At 40.4% G+C, this 16,864-nt stretch overlaps 1 protein-coding gene across 5 annotated transcripts in view; it reads right to left on the reverse strand.

The window, feature by feature from the left end:
* Positions 1 to 16,864, reverse strand: part of arap2 (ArfGAP with RhoGAP domain, ankyrin repeat and PH domain 2) — a 416,402-nt gene that overhangs the window by 195,949 nt on the left and 203,589 nt on the right. For all 5 annotated transcript variants that reach the window (XM_059989011.1, XM_059989013.1, XM_059989014.1 and 2 more), the window contains 2 exons: positions 8,492 to 8,612; positions 390 to 577 (listed from right to left, as the gene is read on the reverse strand). In XM_059989011.1, coding sequence (XP_059844994.1) covers positions 390 to 577; positions 8,492 to 8,612 — 309 coding nt within the window. The remainder of the gene's footprint in view (positions 1 to 389; positions 578 to 8,491; positions 8,613 to 16,864) is intronic.

A 16,864-nucleotide genomic window follows, 5' to 3' on the forward strand; every position in this document is an offset into this window, starting at 1 on the left:
CCTTTACATCCTGAAAGGACTGAACAGCAAACTGCAAAGAGTACCATGTTAATTGGCTATTAATGCTATTAATGCTAAATTCTCTACAAAATGTACAAACAATCATTGATCATTTTTGATTTTCTCCTCAACAAATCCCAGAGCCATGTTAATGAGATTTTCCTTGATGACACATCAACCATTGGAATACGAACACTGAGCACAACAAAGTGGTCCCAAGGGTGCTCAAACCTAAATACTCAGGTACAGGAAAAACACTGATCTAGAGAACACACTCATAAATCCACATAAAACTATTTGTTTCTGAATTGAATGAATCAGGTGCAAGGAATCGACTGCCAATTGATATTGTAAATTATAATAGGGAAAATTAAACTGTTTCATCTTACCTGTTCACTTTTATAAAGCCAAACTTTGCTCTCTCTCAATACAACAAAAATTTTGGCTTTGTATCCCCTTAGTTCTAGAGAACCATATTTGTCAGCGGTAATAGTAGAGTGACTATTCAGGTGTGAAAGGACACTGGAGTCCGATTTTAATGCATTTAAAATTGTGTTGATCCAGTCATCCCTATCACCTGTTAAAGAAAGTCACATAAATTCAAACATTCAAAATACTTATTGTCCTTTCAGAAGAAATACATTAAACAAGATTTAGAAGAAATTGGGAGGAGGCAGCAAAAGAACTTAAGAACCAAATGTTTTGCTGAAAATGCAAACATTTCTTTACAAACTTACTAAAGATAAAAACACTGCATGATAAAGATGACGATTCAAGGAACCTTAAACGATGCTGTGATTTATAATATATAGAATTAGCTGCACTCCAAAATAATGATAGATTAGCATTTTAGCACAGATTATCAGGTTTACGCGACTGTGGAGTCAACGTCACGTCTCACCTTTGTAACTTAGTCACCATTGCTCTTTTTTTAAAATAAAATTTATTTTCTTCAATGAGTGTGTATACTAATACTTACTAATTTCTTCTGAAGAGATACAATCCACCTCTGTTCTTTCTCCATATTTTCTCTAAGATGGCGTATTATTACAATATGAATGCTAGGATTTGGACTAAGCACGTGGAGTAATCGGGACTGCTACAGCACACACCATAGATACTGGCGTCCAAGAAGGGCCCATACAGTCAGATTTCCACCAACACTACCTCCCTCAGTAACAAAATGCTGGAGGGACTCAGCAGGTCAGGCAGCGTCTATGGAACAGTCGATGTTTTGGGCCAAGACCCTTCATCGGGAGCTCACTATTTCCTTGTTGTACTGTTGAAACCTGGGGATTTTTATGCCCTGCTCTGTACTTCTGCCACAAAACAACTCACGACATAACTCAGTGATAATAAAGCTGACTTCAGGGTTGGTTTGGTCTGTATACGAGTAAGTGCAGTGAACATCCATAGGAGGTATGCAAAAGAAGCAGGAAATGAGCTGAACTGATACAAAACACTGAGCTGATTCCAGCGCTAATAGCTCAGAGGACATGGCACAAGCTAACAACTCCCTCTTGCACAAGCTGACTTCTCCCTCTTGCACACTCACAAGGGCTGAATCTACAGACCTGAATACCACCTCACTAACCTCTCTCCCAGCCCATTATTAGATGAACTATGCAATATTTGCAAGCTGGCTCATGGTAAGCTTCTTCGGGCATTTGAAGAAACCACCTGACGGTGGCGCTGCAGCTTCACGGTGCTGGCCACAGGGCTCAATCCTGACCTCGGGTGCAACCTGCGTGAAGTCTGCACATGAAGTCTGGTATTGTTGCAGCTACTGCACAGGATTGAAGTAAGCTGTGGAGAGTTGCAAAATTAGTCAGCTCCAACATGCCTACTAGCCTCCAGTAGTATCCAAGACATCTTCAACAAGCGGTGCCTCAAAAAGATAGTGTCCATTATTAAAGACACCCATCATCCAAGACGTGCACTCTTCTCAGGAAAGATGTACAGAAGCCTGAAGGCACACACTCAACGATTCAGGAACAGCTTCTTCCCCTCTGCCATCCAATTTCTGATTGATTTTATTTATATATATAGAGACACACACACACACACACACAATAATTCAGTTTTCTTCTCTATATTATTATGCATTGCATTGTACTGTTACCACAAAGTTACCAAATTTCACAATGCATGCGGTGATATTAAACCTGATTCAGACTCTGCATACCTTTACAGAGCTCTCTCCCCAACCCCCGAATACTTAACTTATCTCCCTCATTCCAAACTCAACAAGGCTCGTCTATTAATTAGACACTGTTGTATGGGTTTAGTGGTAGAATCTGGGGCAGGTGATGGAAATGTGAGGAAATAGAATGGTTTATATGTGCTGTATCATTAGTGGAAGTGTGTTCTTGATCATCAACGTGAAGTCAATGGGCTAAAGAGCCTGTTTTAGTGCTTTATGACCCAGAAACTAAGTGGATGCTGGTAACCACATCCTGAACTCCTGTTTGCTTACATTTACTTCACTGACAGAATATTTCCTCACAATTCAAAGGAGTAATCTGCAATAAGAACACTGAAAAACAAAACTATAATTGAAATCCTCTCAAAATGTATGGGATTTATGAATCAATGTTGTGTATTCTGTGAGAGACAGCAGTCCAAATGAAGCTACGTGTTAGTGAGAGCTGCTGCCTCACAGTCCCAGGGAACGAAGTTCAAACCTCACCTTGAGTAATGTCTTAGTGGCCAAGTGGGTTTCCTCATGGTGCTCCAGTTACTTCACACATCGCTCGGTTGCTAGGTTCAACAGCCACTGCCGACTGACAGTTAGTGAAGTAGCAAAACATGAAAGGGACATTGTGGATTGGTGGGAGGAGGAAAGTAAGAGAGGGAAGAATGGGACTGGCAGCTGTTGGTCCTCTGGGAGACAGCATAGGCTTGATAGGCTGTAAGTCCCCTTTGTACAGGACATTATTAAGAAGGGCTACTTTCCCCATGCAGTGGCAAGCCACCGGCTAACAGAAGGCTGTAGATTTTGTGTAAGAGGCTGCAGATGGTCAGAAGCAGACTGCAGCATCTCAACATAGGAAACAATGGTCTGAGCTAACCAAATGCAGGGGAGGCAGAGTGATAGGAATCGGAGAGCAAGGAGTCAGGGTCACGGAGCAGCAATCAGTACGTGATCCAGCCTAAGTGCATCTCCCTTTAACCCAATACAGTCGAGCTTTAGCTACTATCAATTACTTACCATTCTGACTTCTGACTGAGATGCGCTTTTTAGTGTGTGTGACAGCTTACTAGTGATTCATCAAGCAAGAAATACAACTAAATGCTTTATTACTAACACTTTGACTGTGGAAAATTATAGTAAACCATCACCTCAAACAATGAAGAGGCGAGTGAAGGTGAGGCTGACTTGAGGGTTGAGGAGTGAAGGTATGATGCAATGTCAAAGCACGGCATGAATGAGCAGAAGTGGTCGAAACGAGGTCGAGGCCTGTTCAGGACGGAGTTGAAGAGAAGTGGGAGCAGGGTTGTTTCAGAGACTGTCCACCTAAACTGAGAGCGCAGTCGGATCAATGTAAGCACTGGGCCTCTTTTGGAACGGTCTGGTACAGGCTGGAACATGATGGCAGGTCCCAGGCAGAGAGTGTATCGCCGTGGCAGAGTCCGAGACCTAGTCCAGGGGATGAGCCGGTGTACACACTCCATAGATCGCTGCATCGTTTTTTAACAGACACAGATTATATGCGCATCGAGGTCTTCCGAATCTCTCCCAAGTGTGGAAAATATCTGGTAGTTGACTCAATGCTTTATTTCATACGCTTTTCTTGGAAATCTTGAATGGTTCAGAAGAGGTTAACAAGACCACTTAGGAGCCACATATATTCACATTGGTTTATTACTGTGACATGTTCTGAGGAACAGTGGAGAGCTTGTCCTGCATACTGCCCATACAGGTCAATTCATTACAACGGTATATTCATGCAGTTCAGAATGCAGAATAAACTCCAACAGCTTCAAAGAAAGTGCAGTGCAGGCAGCCAGTAAGATGTATGATTATAATAAGTTAGACTTTGAGGTTAAGATTTGATCTTATCAGACACTCCATTCCCTCGAGGTTGTCAGGATGGGTGCTGACACTCCAGTCCCTCGAGGTTGTCAGGATGGGTGCTGACACTCCAGTCCCTCGTGGTTGTCAGGATGGGCGCTGACACTCCAGTCCCTCGTGGTTGTCAGGATGGGTGCTGACACTCCATTCCCTCGAGGTTGTCAGGATGGGTGCTGACACTCCAATCCCTCGAGGTTGTCAGGATGGGTGCTGACACTCCAGTCCCTCGTGGTTGTCAGGATGGGTGCTGACACTCCAATCCCTCGAGGTTGTCAGGATGGGTGCTGACACTCCAGTCCCTCGTGGTTGTCAGGATGGGTGCTGACACTCCAATCCCTCGAGGTTGTCAGGATGGGTGCTGACACTCCAGTCCCTCGTGGTTGTCAGGATGGGCGCTGACACTCCAATCCCTCGAGGTTGTCAGGATGGGTGCTGACACTCCAATCCCTCGTGGTTGTCAGGATGGGTGCTGACACTCCAGTCCCTCGAGGTTGTCAGGATGGGCGCTGACACTCCAGTCCCTCGTGGTTGTCAGGATGGGTGCTGACACTCCAGTCCCTCGAGGTTGTCAGGATGGGTGCTGACACTCCAGTCCTTCGAGGTTGTCAGGATGGGTGCTGACACTCCAGTCCCTCGAGGTTGTCAGGATGGGTGCTGACACTCCAGTCCCTCGAGGTTGTCAGGATGGGTGCTGACACTCCAATCCCTCGAGGTTGTCAGGATGGGTGCTGACACTCCAATCCCTCGAGGTTGTCAGGATGGGTGCTGACACTCCAGTCCCTCGAGGTTGTCAGGATGGGTGCTGACACTCCAATCCCTCGAGGTTGTCAGGATGGGTGCTGACACTCCAATCCCTCGAGGTTGTCAGGATGGGTGCTGACACTCCAGTCCCTCGAGGTTGTCAGGATGGGTGCTGACACTCCAATCCCTCGAGGTTGTCAGGATGGGTGCTGACACTCCAGTCCCTCGAGGTTGTCAGGATGGGTGCTGACACTCCAGTCCCTCGAGGTTGTCAGGATGGGTGCTGACACTCCAGTCCCTCGTGGTTGTCAGGATGGGTGCTGACACTCCAGTCCCTCGAGGTTGTCAGGATGGGTGCTGACACTCCAGTCCCTCGAGGTTGTCAGGATGGGTGCTGACACTCCAGTCCCTCGAGGTTGTCAGGATGGGTGCTGACACTCCAGTCCCTCGAGGTTGTCAGGATGGGTGCTGACACTCCAGTCCCTCGAGGTTGTCAGGTTGGGTGCTGACACTCCAATCCCTCGAGGTTGTCAGGATGGGTGCTGACACTCCAGTCCCTCGAGGTTGTCAGGATGGGTGCTGACACTCCAGTCCCTCGAGGTTGTCAGGTTGGGTGCTGACACTCCAGTCCCTCGAGGTTGTCAGGATGGGTGCTGACACTCCAGTCCCTCGAGGTTGTCAGGATGGGTGCTGACACTCCAGTCCCTCGAGGTTGTCAGGATGGGTGCTGACAGTCCAATCCCTCGAGGTTGTCAGGATGGCCAATCCCCTCCTGTTCGAAACGTGCATAGCTCATTGGGAAGGTCAAGGTCAGCAATGCTGTCTGAGAGGTCACCATCATAGCTTGTCACACCAGACAGTCAGCCATTCTTGTCTGGCACGTGGTGTCAGGATCGGCCTCCTTTCGGATTAACCGGGTCACGGTATGAACGTTCCTGACTCGACTCTGGTTTTTTTACGAGGCCGAGTGGCTCGCTCGACACTCAACCCGGCATGGATGGAAAGCGTGGCCGGGCAGGTGGGGGTCAACTGGGTTCGAACTTGGGAGCCTTCACTTCTGAAGTCCGGCACTGATGCCATTGCCCCACCAGCCGGCTTGCCTGGGAGGTAAAAAGTGGCTTTACTTTCTGCGGCAGTGGAAGACCAGCTGAGACCATGAGCTCAAATCCTTCACTGCACCGTACAATGCAAATTTCTAGACTCAGACAGAATAGTGGTTTGTCTGAGTTAGTACAACCAGCTGTATTACCCTGGAAGCTGTCCCCATCCTTTGTATTCTGAAAGGCATAAGCAGTGAAGATACAGACACTATTTCTATCAACTAAACTGGAATAAAATATGTGCTATCATCCTACTTGAAAAATATTCCATGAGGGGATTAGAAATCCATGCTTTTTTCATATCTGCACTGACATTCCACACCACCACAGCAGACTAAATGACATGCTCCATTTTTGGAGTCTGAACAGGGCCTGCCGTGGGGTTGGAGAACTGTGTATGTGTGCGGGTGGGTGGGAGGGAGGAAGAGATGGGCCTGGTTCCGGGTTGTTCTGCCGAGCATTGCAGGCAGCCTCTAAGCACATCCTTGAGTGTGCTGGTTATTAACTCAAACAAACAGATTCCATTTAACAGTATTTTTCAATATACACGTAAATCAGAATCAGGCTTAATGTTACCAGCAAATGTCATGAAGTTTGTCGTCTTTGCTGCAGTGATACAATGCAATACATAATAATAGAGAGAAAACTGAATTAATGTGCGTGTGTGTGTGTGTGTATATATATATATATATATATCTACACATATATTTACTTAAAATATGAAGTAGTTAAATTAAATAAGTAGTACCAATGTAAAAGTTTAAAAAAGTAGTGAGATGCCGTTCTTGGGTTCAATTTCCATTCAGAAATCTGAGAGCGGAGAGGAGGAAGCAATTCCTGAAACACTGAGTGTGTGTGTCTTCGGACTTCTCTACCTCACTGATGGTAACAATGAAAAGAGGACAGGTCCTGGGTGATGGGGGTCAATAATGATAGATGCCGCCATTTTGAGTTGAAGATGCCATGTATACTACAGAAGCTAATGCCCATGATGGTGCTAAGTTCACAAATCTCTGAAGCTTATTTTGATCCTGTACAGTTGCCCCCGACCCCTTCCCCCCCATCAGACGGTGATGCAGCCAGTTAGAATGCTCTCCACGGCACATCTGTAGAAATTTGGTGACATACCAAACCTTCTCAAACTCCTGAAGAAATATAGCCACTGTAGCACCTTCTTTGCTGCTGCATCAATCTGTTGGGCCCACAATAGATCTGCAGAGATGTTGACACAAAGGAAATTGAAATTGCTCACTCTTTCTACTTCTGATCCCTTGATGAGAGATTCCTTGTCTTACCCGTTCTGAAGTCCACAATCAGTTCTTTGGTCTTACTGACTTCGAAGGATAAATAAACTTGAGTTTTTGAATCCACAGAACCAAGAATACCAAAAACCAAATCAAACTGATATACAGCTGGATTAAGTCAGCATGCTGCAAAAGGCACACATTCTCAAGTGTGGCACTCCTTTCTAAATTCAATTAAACTTTTGCTTGCTGCATGCACATTTACTAACAATCTTGCTTCACCCACAAGCAGAAATTGAATTGCTTTCCACAATAATTGCTCATTGATTTTAATGGGATGTATATTAAGGAGGAGTAGTTATTTGATCTGTGCCCCACAATAAAGCATAGCCAATACAGGAATTTTATTTCCCCATGCATCGTCTCAGACCATAGTACAATATATTGAAGTATCACTGACAGTGATATTTTTATGCAAACAAAAAAAGAACATTAATTTTAGCAGTTGGTTATCTACCAGAAAGCTTCAAACAGTTGAAATAAACCAACACTGCAGTTCAAATTTCCATTTGTATGTTTAAAAATGAATAGATGTGGACAAATCCAGAGAATAAATGCCACATACAGTGTTAAAGTTACCACTCAATTAAGTGTTGTTAGGCAGCATACTGTTCAATTAAGGTCAAGAACTCAGGATGTACTACCGAAGGAACGAGTTCTGTGCTAAAATGTGACAATGTAATATGGCAAATGCACTAACTTAACAAATGAGATGATTGTAGCATGGAATAGTTTGGCTTGGCATGATGTTAAGAAGCAGATACGTGGATATATATTTCATTACAGGTGCAAGTACTTAAAAGTTCTCTTGACTCTCATATTCAGTTTCATGGTATTGCTTGAAGCTGCAAAATGTTACCTAAATAACATGAAGAACATGCAGGTTTATTTGCTGCAATTCAAATTCTGGTACACTCTGGGATACCTTATGATAAATTAGCCAGCTCCTCACAAGGAATCACATTGCTCAACATATTTGGAAGGTAGACGTTCATGCCAAGACACTCCAGAACTGATCATTTCATCAGGACCATGTGAAAGAATATCACAGGAGATGAACTGAACTCATCAGTGATGTGGTACTGACTCAAAGTCGAATTGCTGCTCACTGGACAAATGTATTAATGATAGTGAGGTAAAGGGCAGTAGTTCTGAGTTTTACAGATCAATGGAAAGCTGTATTATATACACGAGCATATTTTTAATTTATGTGGATTCCCAACAGCAAGCCAAACTAACTACACCATATTTTTGGGTATGCTGTTTCTTACCTTCTTTTTCAACCCTGAAAGTGAAAGTCCTGTTGAAGGAAATGACTTCAAATTTGTTGTCTCCCAACCGATGCACTGTTTTCATCGAAAAGAGTGGAATTATTCCCTTTGAATACATTTCCTTTGATAGTGGGGAAAAAAAAGAAAAGTATCAATCCATCGTATCTAAGGTCACAGCAAACACTGGTGTTTCATGTCAGAAGCCACTGACAGGCTTCTATAATAAATGTTTGAATTCAACCTCTACAATTTCAGTCCAACAGAAATCAAACAAACAATCAACCTAGGTTAATAAAGTAAAATTTAAGGTGAGCAAACTGTGAATTATTCTTCTTCATTTTAATTATTTAATATTTGATTTAAACTCACAGCTCATTTTATCCTTCGATAGCTTAATTAAGACTATTATTTTCAAATCTTATTTAAAATCAACTCCGTAAAGTACCACTGATTAGATGGCTTGTAGTATCGAATTGCAATTGATGAAACTACGCCTGCATCTTCCTACTTGCTGACCTATAATTATATTATATTGCTATCACAAAAAGGATAGATAACGTCACTAATTTGAGGGAAAAAAATTCACCCTTCACTTTCTGCCATCATCAATCATAATATAAGAAGAGTTTCTGCTTTGAGATGAATATTGTAAATCACTTTATAAAACACTTCAGTTTGCCATGTTGGTAATCTTAAACACTTTCCTTTATATTACATTTGGAACAACGATTTATGATATAAATGCTGCCACAATACTTTAAGTACAATATTTGATATTCAACATATAAGTATTGGACTGATTGTACAGCATAGTTGGAATATTTCCAGTTTTCAATCTTTTCAGAGGTCTTTAAAACTCACAATCACTACAAGTCTCACGACAGTTAAAGTTACAGGAAAACCACCAAACATTTATTGCTGAAGGATGAGCTTTGCTTTTTGGACAACCACCGTCATTTTAACAATTCAATGATAAATGATAGTAAGCAGCTTTAAACAAAACTCTATTACTCCAATTGTAAACAGGGAAACAACATCGATAAATGATGGAAAAAGAGGCAGCCTTCTTTCATACTGTAAAGAGATCTGTTTCTTTCTCAGTTTGGTGGAATAACTTGCGCTCCTCAAGAATCTGACAACACCAATATTGTTTTTTCTGTAAAGCCCAATCTCTATCTTGTTACTGTTCAAACTGGGTGCCAGTGAGTAAGGATGAAAGCTCACAACAGCGTGATGATTGAGTAACAGAGAAGAAAAAAACAGAAGACAGAAGAGTATGTCAATATAGAAAATGCAAGGGTAGGTGATAGTCAATAACCCAACAAAATGGAACTAATAGGCTGTTGTACGACTCTTGAACAGCCCCTTAGTATGACAAGACTGTCTCTTCACCTCACTATCCAACTTGTTCTGGCCTTGTACCTATCGCTTGCTTACATTGCACTTTCTGTGTAGCTGTTAACACAAACTACCTCAATGCACTGATGAGATGAAGTGATCTGTGTGGACAGCATGCAAACTATGCCTTCTGCTGTGACTCAATGCATTTGAAGATTATAAACCAATCTACCCATCTGACCTAGTGTTGGTAGCATTGAAAATACCGGACCCTATAAAAGAGGACACTGTGACAGAACACCTTGCAGGATGAAATGGAGTTAACACAGATTTATGACAGAAAAATTCTCATCTGACTAACACGTTGGAGCTCTTTGAGAATGTGACTGGAACAATCAATAAGGAGGATCCAGTGGACACGGCATACTGGATTTTCAGTCAACACTGAGCATAGCCGATAGAACTGTGGTTAATGTAGGACATGGACCACGAATCATTTATCTGATGAAAAGAAAATAATGAGAAGAAATGGGTTGTTCTCAAATCAGCAGACTGTCTAACTGGGTACCACCAGGATTGGTGCCTGAGACTCGGTTACTTGTGATCTATATAATGCTTTGTACAAGTTGACAAAATATCATATTTCTAAGTTTGGTGATGATGTTAAATTTGCTGAGATTATGAATAAAGAGGGTGCCAAGGAACTTAAAGAGGATATAGACAAACCAACTGGAGTTTGCAACATCTCACTATGATCTCCTGCGTTTCTTCAGGGCATACTGGTTTCACGTGGGATGGTAGGATAACTGGCCACTGGGAATTACCTTGAACACAACTGGAAGATAGAATTGATGGCTATGTGAGAAGAACAGATCATAGGGAAAATTAATTGTTGTGCAAGCATGGAATCAATAGGCTGCATCACTTACTTCTAGATTGCAAGTAAATATGGAAATATACGGATTACACTATGTGGGAAAAAATTAGGTCATCTACTTTGGTGAACCAAACAGAGCAATTTTTTTTTAAACAGTAAGAGATTGAGTCAGCTCATATGCAAGTGATTGAAAGCAAAGGTGCAGGCACAACAAATGATCATGAAGAATTAGAATAATACTTTGTCACAGGAAGTGAACAAAAGTGCAAGAAGAACCTACTGCAAGTATATTGTATAGCTTTTGCCCCTTTACCCCCTCCCCCCCCCAAAAAGGACAGGATGTAGTAATCAAAGTTACTGCAGTTAAAGTTCAGTTGACTAGTTTTACAGATGGCTCATTTGCCATAAGAGGAAGAATTGAGTAAATCAGAGCAATATTCTCCAGATATTACAAGAATTAGAGAACATCTCAAACAAAGTTACAAAAAATTTAAGGACCTGAAAGGAAGGAGGATAATTCTCTTGGCTAAGAAGTCTACAGCTTTAGGTCACAAAACGAGAGCGAGTAAGCAATTTTGGACAGGCACCCAGAGAAAGTTTTTCAAGGAGAGTGGTGAGCACTTGTAACACTCTATCTCAGATAGGTGTGGTCGCTCATCATGGTGCTAATTTCAAATGGAAAATGATAAACACCTGGATATTAAGAATCATGGGATATTACATGAGCTATTACAATGCGAAAAGATGGAGCATCACATGAAGGTTATTATTAAACATGTGACTTAACTGTGGCAGCAAAACGTGTTAAATGTTAACCGACCATTATAAGGATCACCCATCTTCCATTCTCTCATCAGTTGTTAACACATAGCATATTTGTTTCCACAAACACAAATCAATGTTCATATGCCTGTAACTAATTCGTGTAATAACTAACAACAGTGGTGAAAATTGAGATGATGACTTTAAGCAAGTAAATAATTAAAAAGAAAATGCTGGAAATACTTAGCAAATCAGAAGGCTTCTATATTATGAATAACAAATGTAACATTTCTGGTACATTAATTGACTAACAAACGCTGACAGACTTGCCATGTACAGATTTTGGTTAATTAGGGCAGCTGCTTACTGGGACAAATCTTAAAGAACAAAAACTAATTGGGAAAATAGCTGGGATTCTCTTCATTTATTGGGGACGCCATGCTGCTTAATTGGGACAGGAGAGTGTTGCTGAACGGTTTCTAACTAGAGTCAGCTGCACACACTTGTGTGGTTGTTAGATAGTACACCGTGCTTAAAGTGAAGCATAGCTGATGAGAAATAAGCACTAAGGCAAAGCAGAACTGTTTTGTTCACTGCTGTTTCAGTCTTAGGGATGCTGAGAGTGAAAATGAAATGATTATACTACTTCAAGTTAGGAACTACAATGAATTTGAAGGTATCAACAATCATCTTGAATGTTACAACAAAAATGATGATTTGGAGGATACAATCATCCAATTGCCTTCATATAGTTGAAGGCAATCTATTATCTGCAGTAGGTGTCTGCACTGATGTTGTGCATTTAGAGTCAATCAAAAGAACACAGCAGCATACATTAGCTGAATCCCTCCACAAAAATTAGGAACTAATACACAGTTTTATCATACCGTAATACTACTGGCAATATTCTAATTTGTTCTATACTTCATTTAAATACATAATTTGTTACTCAGTTAAACAGTAGCTTATACTTTCATACCTTTTAAACTATTTCTGTGAAACTTCAGCTAATTGGGGCAGCCACTTAATTGGGCTAAAATGTACTGATCCCGATGTGCCCCAATTAGCCAGTATCTAGCAAATTTACAACATTTCATCTCATAGTTTTAACATGCTTCTTTAGGGTGTTGGTCAGTAAGATGAAAGAGCTGATTGTGGACTTCAGAAAGGATAAGACAAGGGAACACAAACCAATCCTCAGAAGGATCAGAAGTGGAGAGAGTGAGAAATTTCAAGTTCCTGAGTGTCAAGTTCTCTGATGATCTAACGCAGATCCCACATATCAATACAGCTATAACAAAAGACGTGACAGCAGCTATAGTTCATTGGGATTTGAAGAGATTTGATTTGTCAACTAAAACACTCAAAAACTTTTATAGATGTAGGACAGGCTACATTACTGTCTGGAATGGGGTGGTGGGGGGGGGGGGTGCCAATACACAGGATCAAAAGAAGTTAAATAAAGTTGCAAAATTTGGCAGCTCCATCTTGGGTATTAGCCTCCATAGTACCCAAGACATCTTCAAGGAGCAATTGCTCAGAAAGGTGATGTCCCTTATTAAGGATCCCACTACCCAGGACATGCCCTCTTTTCATTGTTACTGTCAGGTAGGAGGTACAGAAGCCTGAAGGCACACACTCAGTGATTCAGGAACAGCTTCTTCCCCTCGGCCATATCATTTTTCAGTGGACATTGAACCCATGAACACTAACTCACTTCCTAAAAAATATATATTATTTCTGTATTTGCACTATTTTTAATCTATTCAAGATACATATACATACTTAATTGATTTACTCATTAATTTTTTTTCTTTCTATATTATTATGTATTGCATTGAACTGCTGCTGCTAAGTTAATAAATTTCAGTGATAATAAACCTGATTTTGATTTATGAGGTTAGTCAAATTCTTAAGACAAGCTGTTGTCCTAGACTTGCATTTTTCAGTTACAAACCAGAAATTATATTCAAAAGCCATTTGAAATTTGAGGAATATTCCTAAACCAGGGCAATCAGCAGAAGCTTTCAACATATGCCAGTTGACAAGGCCAATTTTATAATCAGGAGCACAGTGACAACAGATTCAGGAAAAAACAAGTACAATGATTTGGAATGTAATCAATATCCACCTCATCTTTTGCAAAGGTTTAATGAATTATGCTGAATGGAATTGGGAGCAAATCTAATAGAAACTCCAGCTGGTCAAGTCAACTTCTATTCTATCCAAAACATGTAAAAATGGGCATTCTTTTACTGTATACCAAAGAGAACATCTCTACCATAATTGCTATTGAACAGTGTATGCAAACAGTAAACTAAACCCTTGGAGATGCCTTGCAAATAAAATGTAAGGACTGTTGTAAAAGTCAGCTTCTTGACCCAAATTGTAATAAATTACAACTTAACATTTTAGACTGTTACTCAATGCCTAATTGAGATATGATAAAAGCTCTCTAATTTAAATAGAAGCCCCTATTTCCAAATGCTTTTTTCCATAATCAATATTTCATTTACCAACTAATATTAGTATAACAAACAGTATTAACTCACCATTATCCCATGCCTTATCAGCATAAAGTTACAGTATCTTGTTTAATTATCTAGTTAAAATTGAATCAGGAATTATTTTCACCTTCAAAAATGTTTTAAGTATTTCTCTGTAGATACAGTTGGGGGACAGAAAACAATTACATTTAGCTCTTCTAACTTCAACATTCTTTCTTAATAAGATCAAATTGTGCATTTCTCTTAAATGTCTTTTCCTTTTTGCAGTGAAGGGAATGTGTACTTATATTAAGACATCAAACATCACTGAGCCAATGAAATATCATTCTTCAAAGTAACAAAATGGCTCTCAGTGTCACTTCAACACAACATATTTTTCCAGCCTAATGCCACTGATGGCATGTGATGCAGCCACAAATATTCATTAAACTGCACAAGAACATATATGCTTGTGACAAATGGCTCTTTAGGTCTCAGGATGCCAGAGTGAGAAGGATCTCACTGTTTGCAGTACAATGTGGTTGCAAGTAAGCTCTTTCAACTAGAAGTACTTTGAAACTAAGAACTCTGCCTGACCAATATTGGAAACAAATCTTTACTGAAACATGGGTTAACAATCTATTAGACTCATTGTTTATTACAAATTGGAGAAAACACAAGTTTTTTTTTTACTTTCAGTTTATCCAGTTCTGATTACATTATGAACACAGGTTGAGTACCCCTTATTCAAAATTCCAAACTCAGAATTTTTTTTGCGTGCTGACGTCGTTATAAATGGAAAATTCCGCAGTGCGCTTGGAAGGTTCCCAGGTAATCCACAGTTCTCTGCACATCTCAGACAGTTCTGGGAAGTGACCTCACACTTGTAATGAACAGGAGTTAATGATAAGCAGAAAAACACTGCATAAAGTGAAAAATGAAGAAATCGATTGTGTATTGAAAGAATGGATTCATCAGTGTCAGAGTGAACAGATGCCGCTTAACAGTATGCTGATCATGAAACAAGCAAAGATCAGTCACAATGAACTGAAAATTTAAGGTAATTATGTATATTCAGCAGGCTAATAGCAGAAATTTAAGAAAAAGCATTGCATTAAAGATTTTTTTTAAAAACTGAAGATTGTGTCTGCTGATCACAAAGTAGCAGAGAAATTCATTGATGAGTTTGCCAATATCATCACTGATGAAAATCTAGCTACAGGACAAGCCTACAATGCTGAATGTTTTTATACCTTTCATAAAACCTAAAAAAGGTAAAATACAAATACAATGTACAGTAACCTTTTAATCAAAACACATCGTGGGTGCAGACTGAAAGCATGCCATTTTTTGTTGTTGTTTGACAGCTGGTTCAGGTTTTCTCCCGATGCTTCAGTACTGCTTTTGTTACCCTGCACACATTATATTTTCATTATATTAATGGCATGTAATAATTTTTACTGTAAGTACAGACGTGTGATAATCAAGTTTAAGACAAAGGCTGCTTACCACTAAGCACATAAAATGAGTCAGACAAGATGGCGATCCCAAGCTATATACATGTTTATATATTCCAAAATCCAAAAACACTTCTGGCCCCAAGCCTTTCGGATAAGGGGTTCTCAACATGCAGTAAAGCTAAATCCAAGAATCTGCATGTACATCTGTACAAGATTGAATTTGTTGCAGGCCACTTGTTGTTCTGTGAATAAAATCACAGAACAGATGGATCATACTGCTGTCTTAAAGCAGAGGTTGTAAACCTGTGAAAAGCTTCCCATTGTTCAAACATCACTAAAGGCATGGAGAAAATATCAAGCTGTAATGCCATCATAATAAGCCACTGTCTTCAGGTTACACATATAACCCCAGATTTCAAAGCCTTTAATGGTTCAGCTTTTGTTAACCATTTAGTTTTGGACTACTCAATACACATAGGTGGAAGAAAAAGAAACATACATTTCCAGCCATTAGTCAGTCACTGTAGATAAAACATCACCCCTGCACCAAGATTAAAGATCAGCTCAAAGGTATCTTCCACAACCCTAAGTATTCTGTAGGCCTATTCCACCAGGAAGGTACATTTGAATAGCTGAGGTGGTTAATTCAATATGCTCCCTCATCATTTTAATTCAATATTTTACCACCTAAAGTGAGCAAAGCACGCCTTATGAAAACATTCATTTCCTTGCAATATACTTTAAAAAACATAAAGGAAGCCAGAATATATTTATTTCCATTATTTGAGCTCAAATAATGTTCCATCAAACTGTCTTTAGTTTCACAACTCTGAGCAGGCTTTATCAGATAAAAAAAGATTGCTAAGGCAGCAAAGTGAAAGCACTTTACAAATGTCTTCAGTTACTGAAATTCAGCCTGAAGCAGCTATCAGGCAATTGTGCATTTTCATGAAAAGTTTACAATGTTTTATTCCATGGTATTCGCTGACATCTACTGGGAGAATGGTGCAATTACAGCTGTCATTTTCTACAGAGTTCTTTCCATTTCCACAGAAAAAGCAAAACCAGTACCCCGAGGCTGGAGATAAAAGGATCCTTGCGGAAAAAAAAGACACAAGATAGACAGAATGTCACTACCTGTACTAATTGCAGAAGAACTAGGTGCCATTGTAAACGAGATTGGAAGAGCACCCATGTCCGGGGACCAACACAGACAAGGCATGAGATAAGGAAAATTAATTAAACCAATTATATAAAATCTGAAACTAATCTAGAAATTTGATTACTTCTAAAAAAAAGGGAAGAATTGTGTGATGCAGTTATATTGTTGCAACAATGCTGAAACTGCACTACTTGCACCAGTTCTGCCAACCTCGGAACATGAATCAGGGGGCTCTGACAGCAAAAGGTTCAAATATAGCACTGACTCACACCACTGGTTCCCACAGAG

The sequence above is a fragment of the Hypanus sabinus genome, chromosome 14 (genome assembly GCF_030144855.1).
Source record: "Hypanus sabinus isolate sHypSab1 chromosome 14, sHypSab1.hap1, whole genome shotgun sequence".
Lineage (NCBI taxonomy): Eukaryota > Metazoa > Chordata > Chondrichthyes > Myliobatiformes > Dasyatidae > Hypanus > Hypanus sabinus.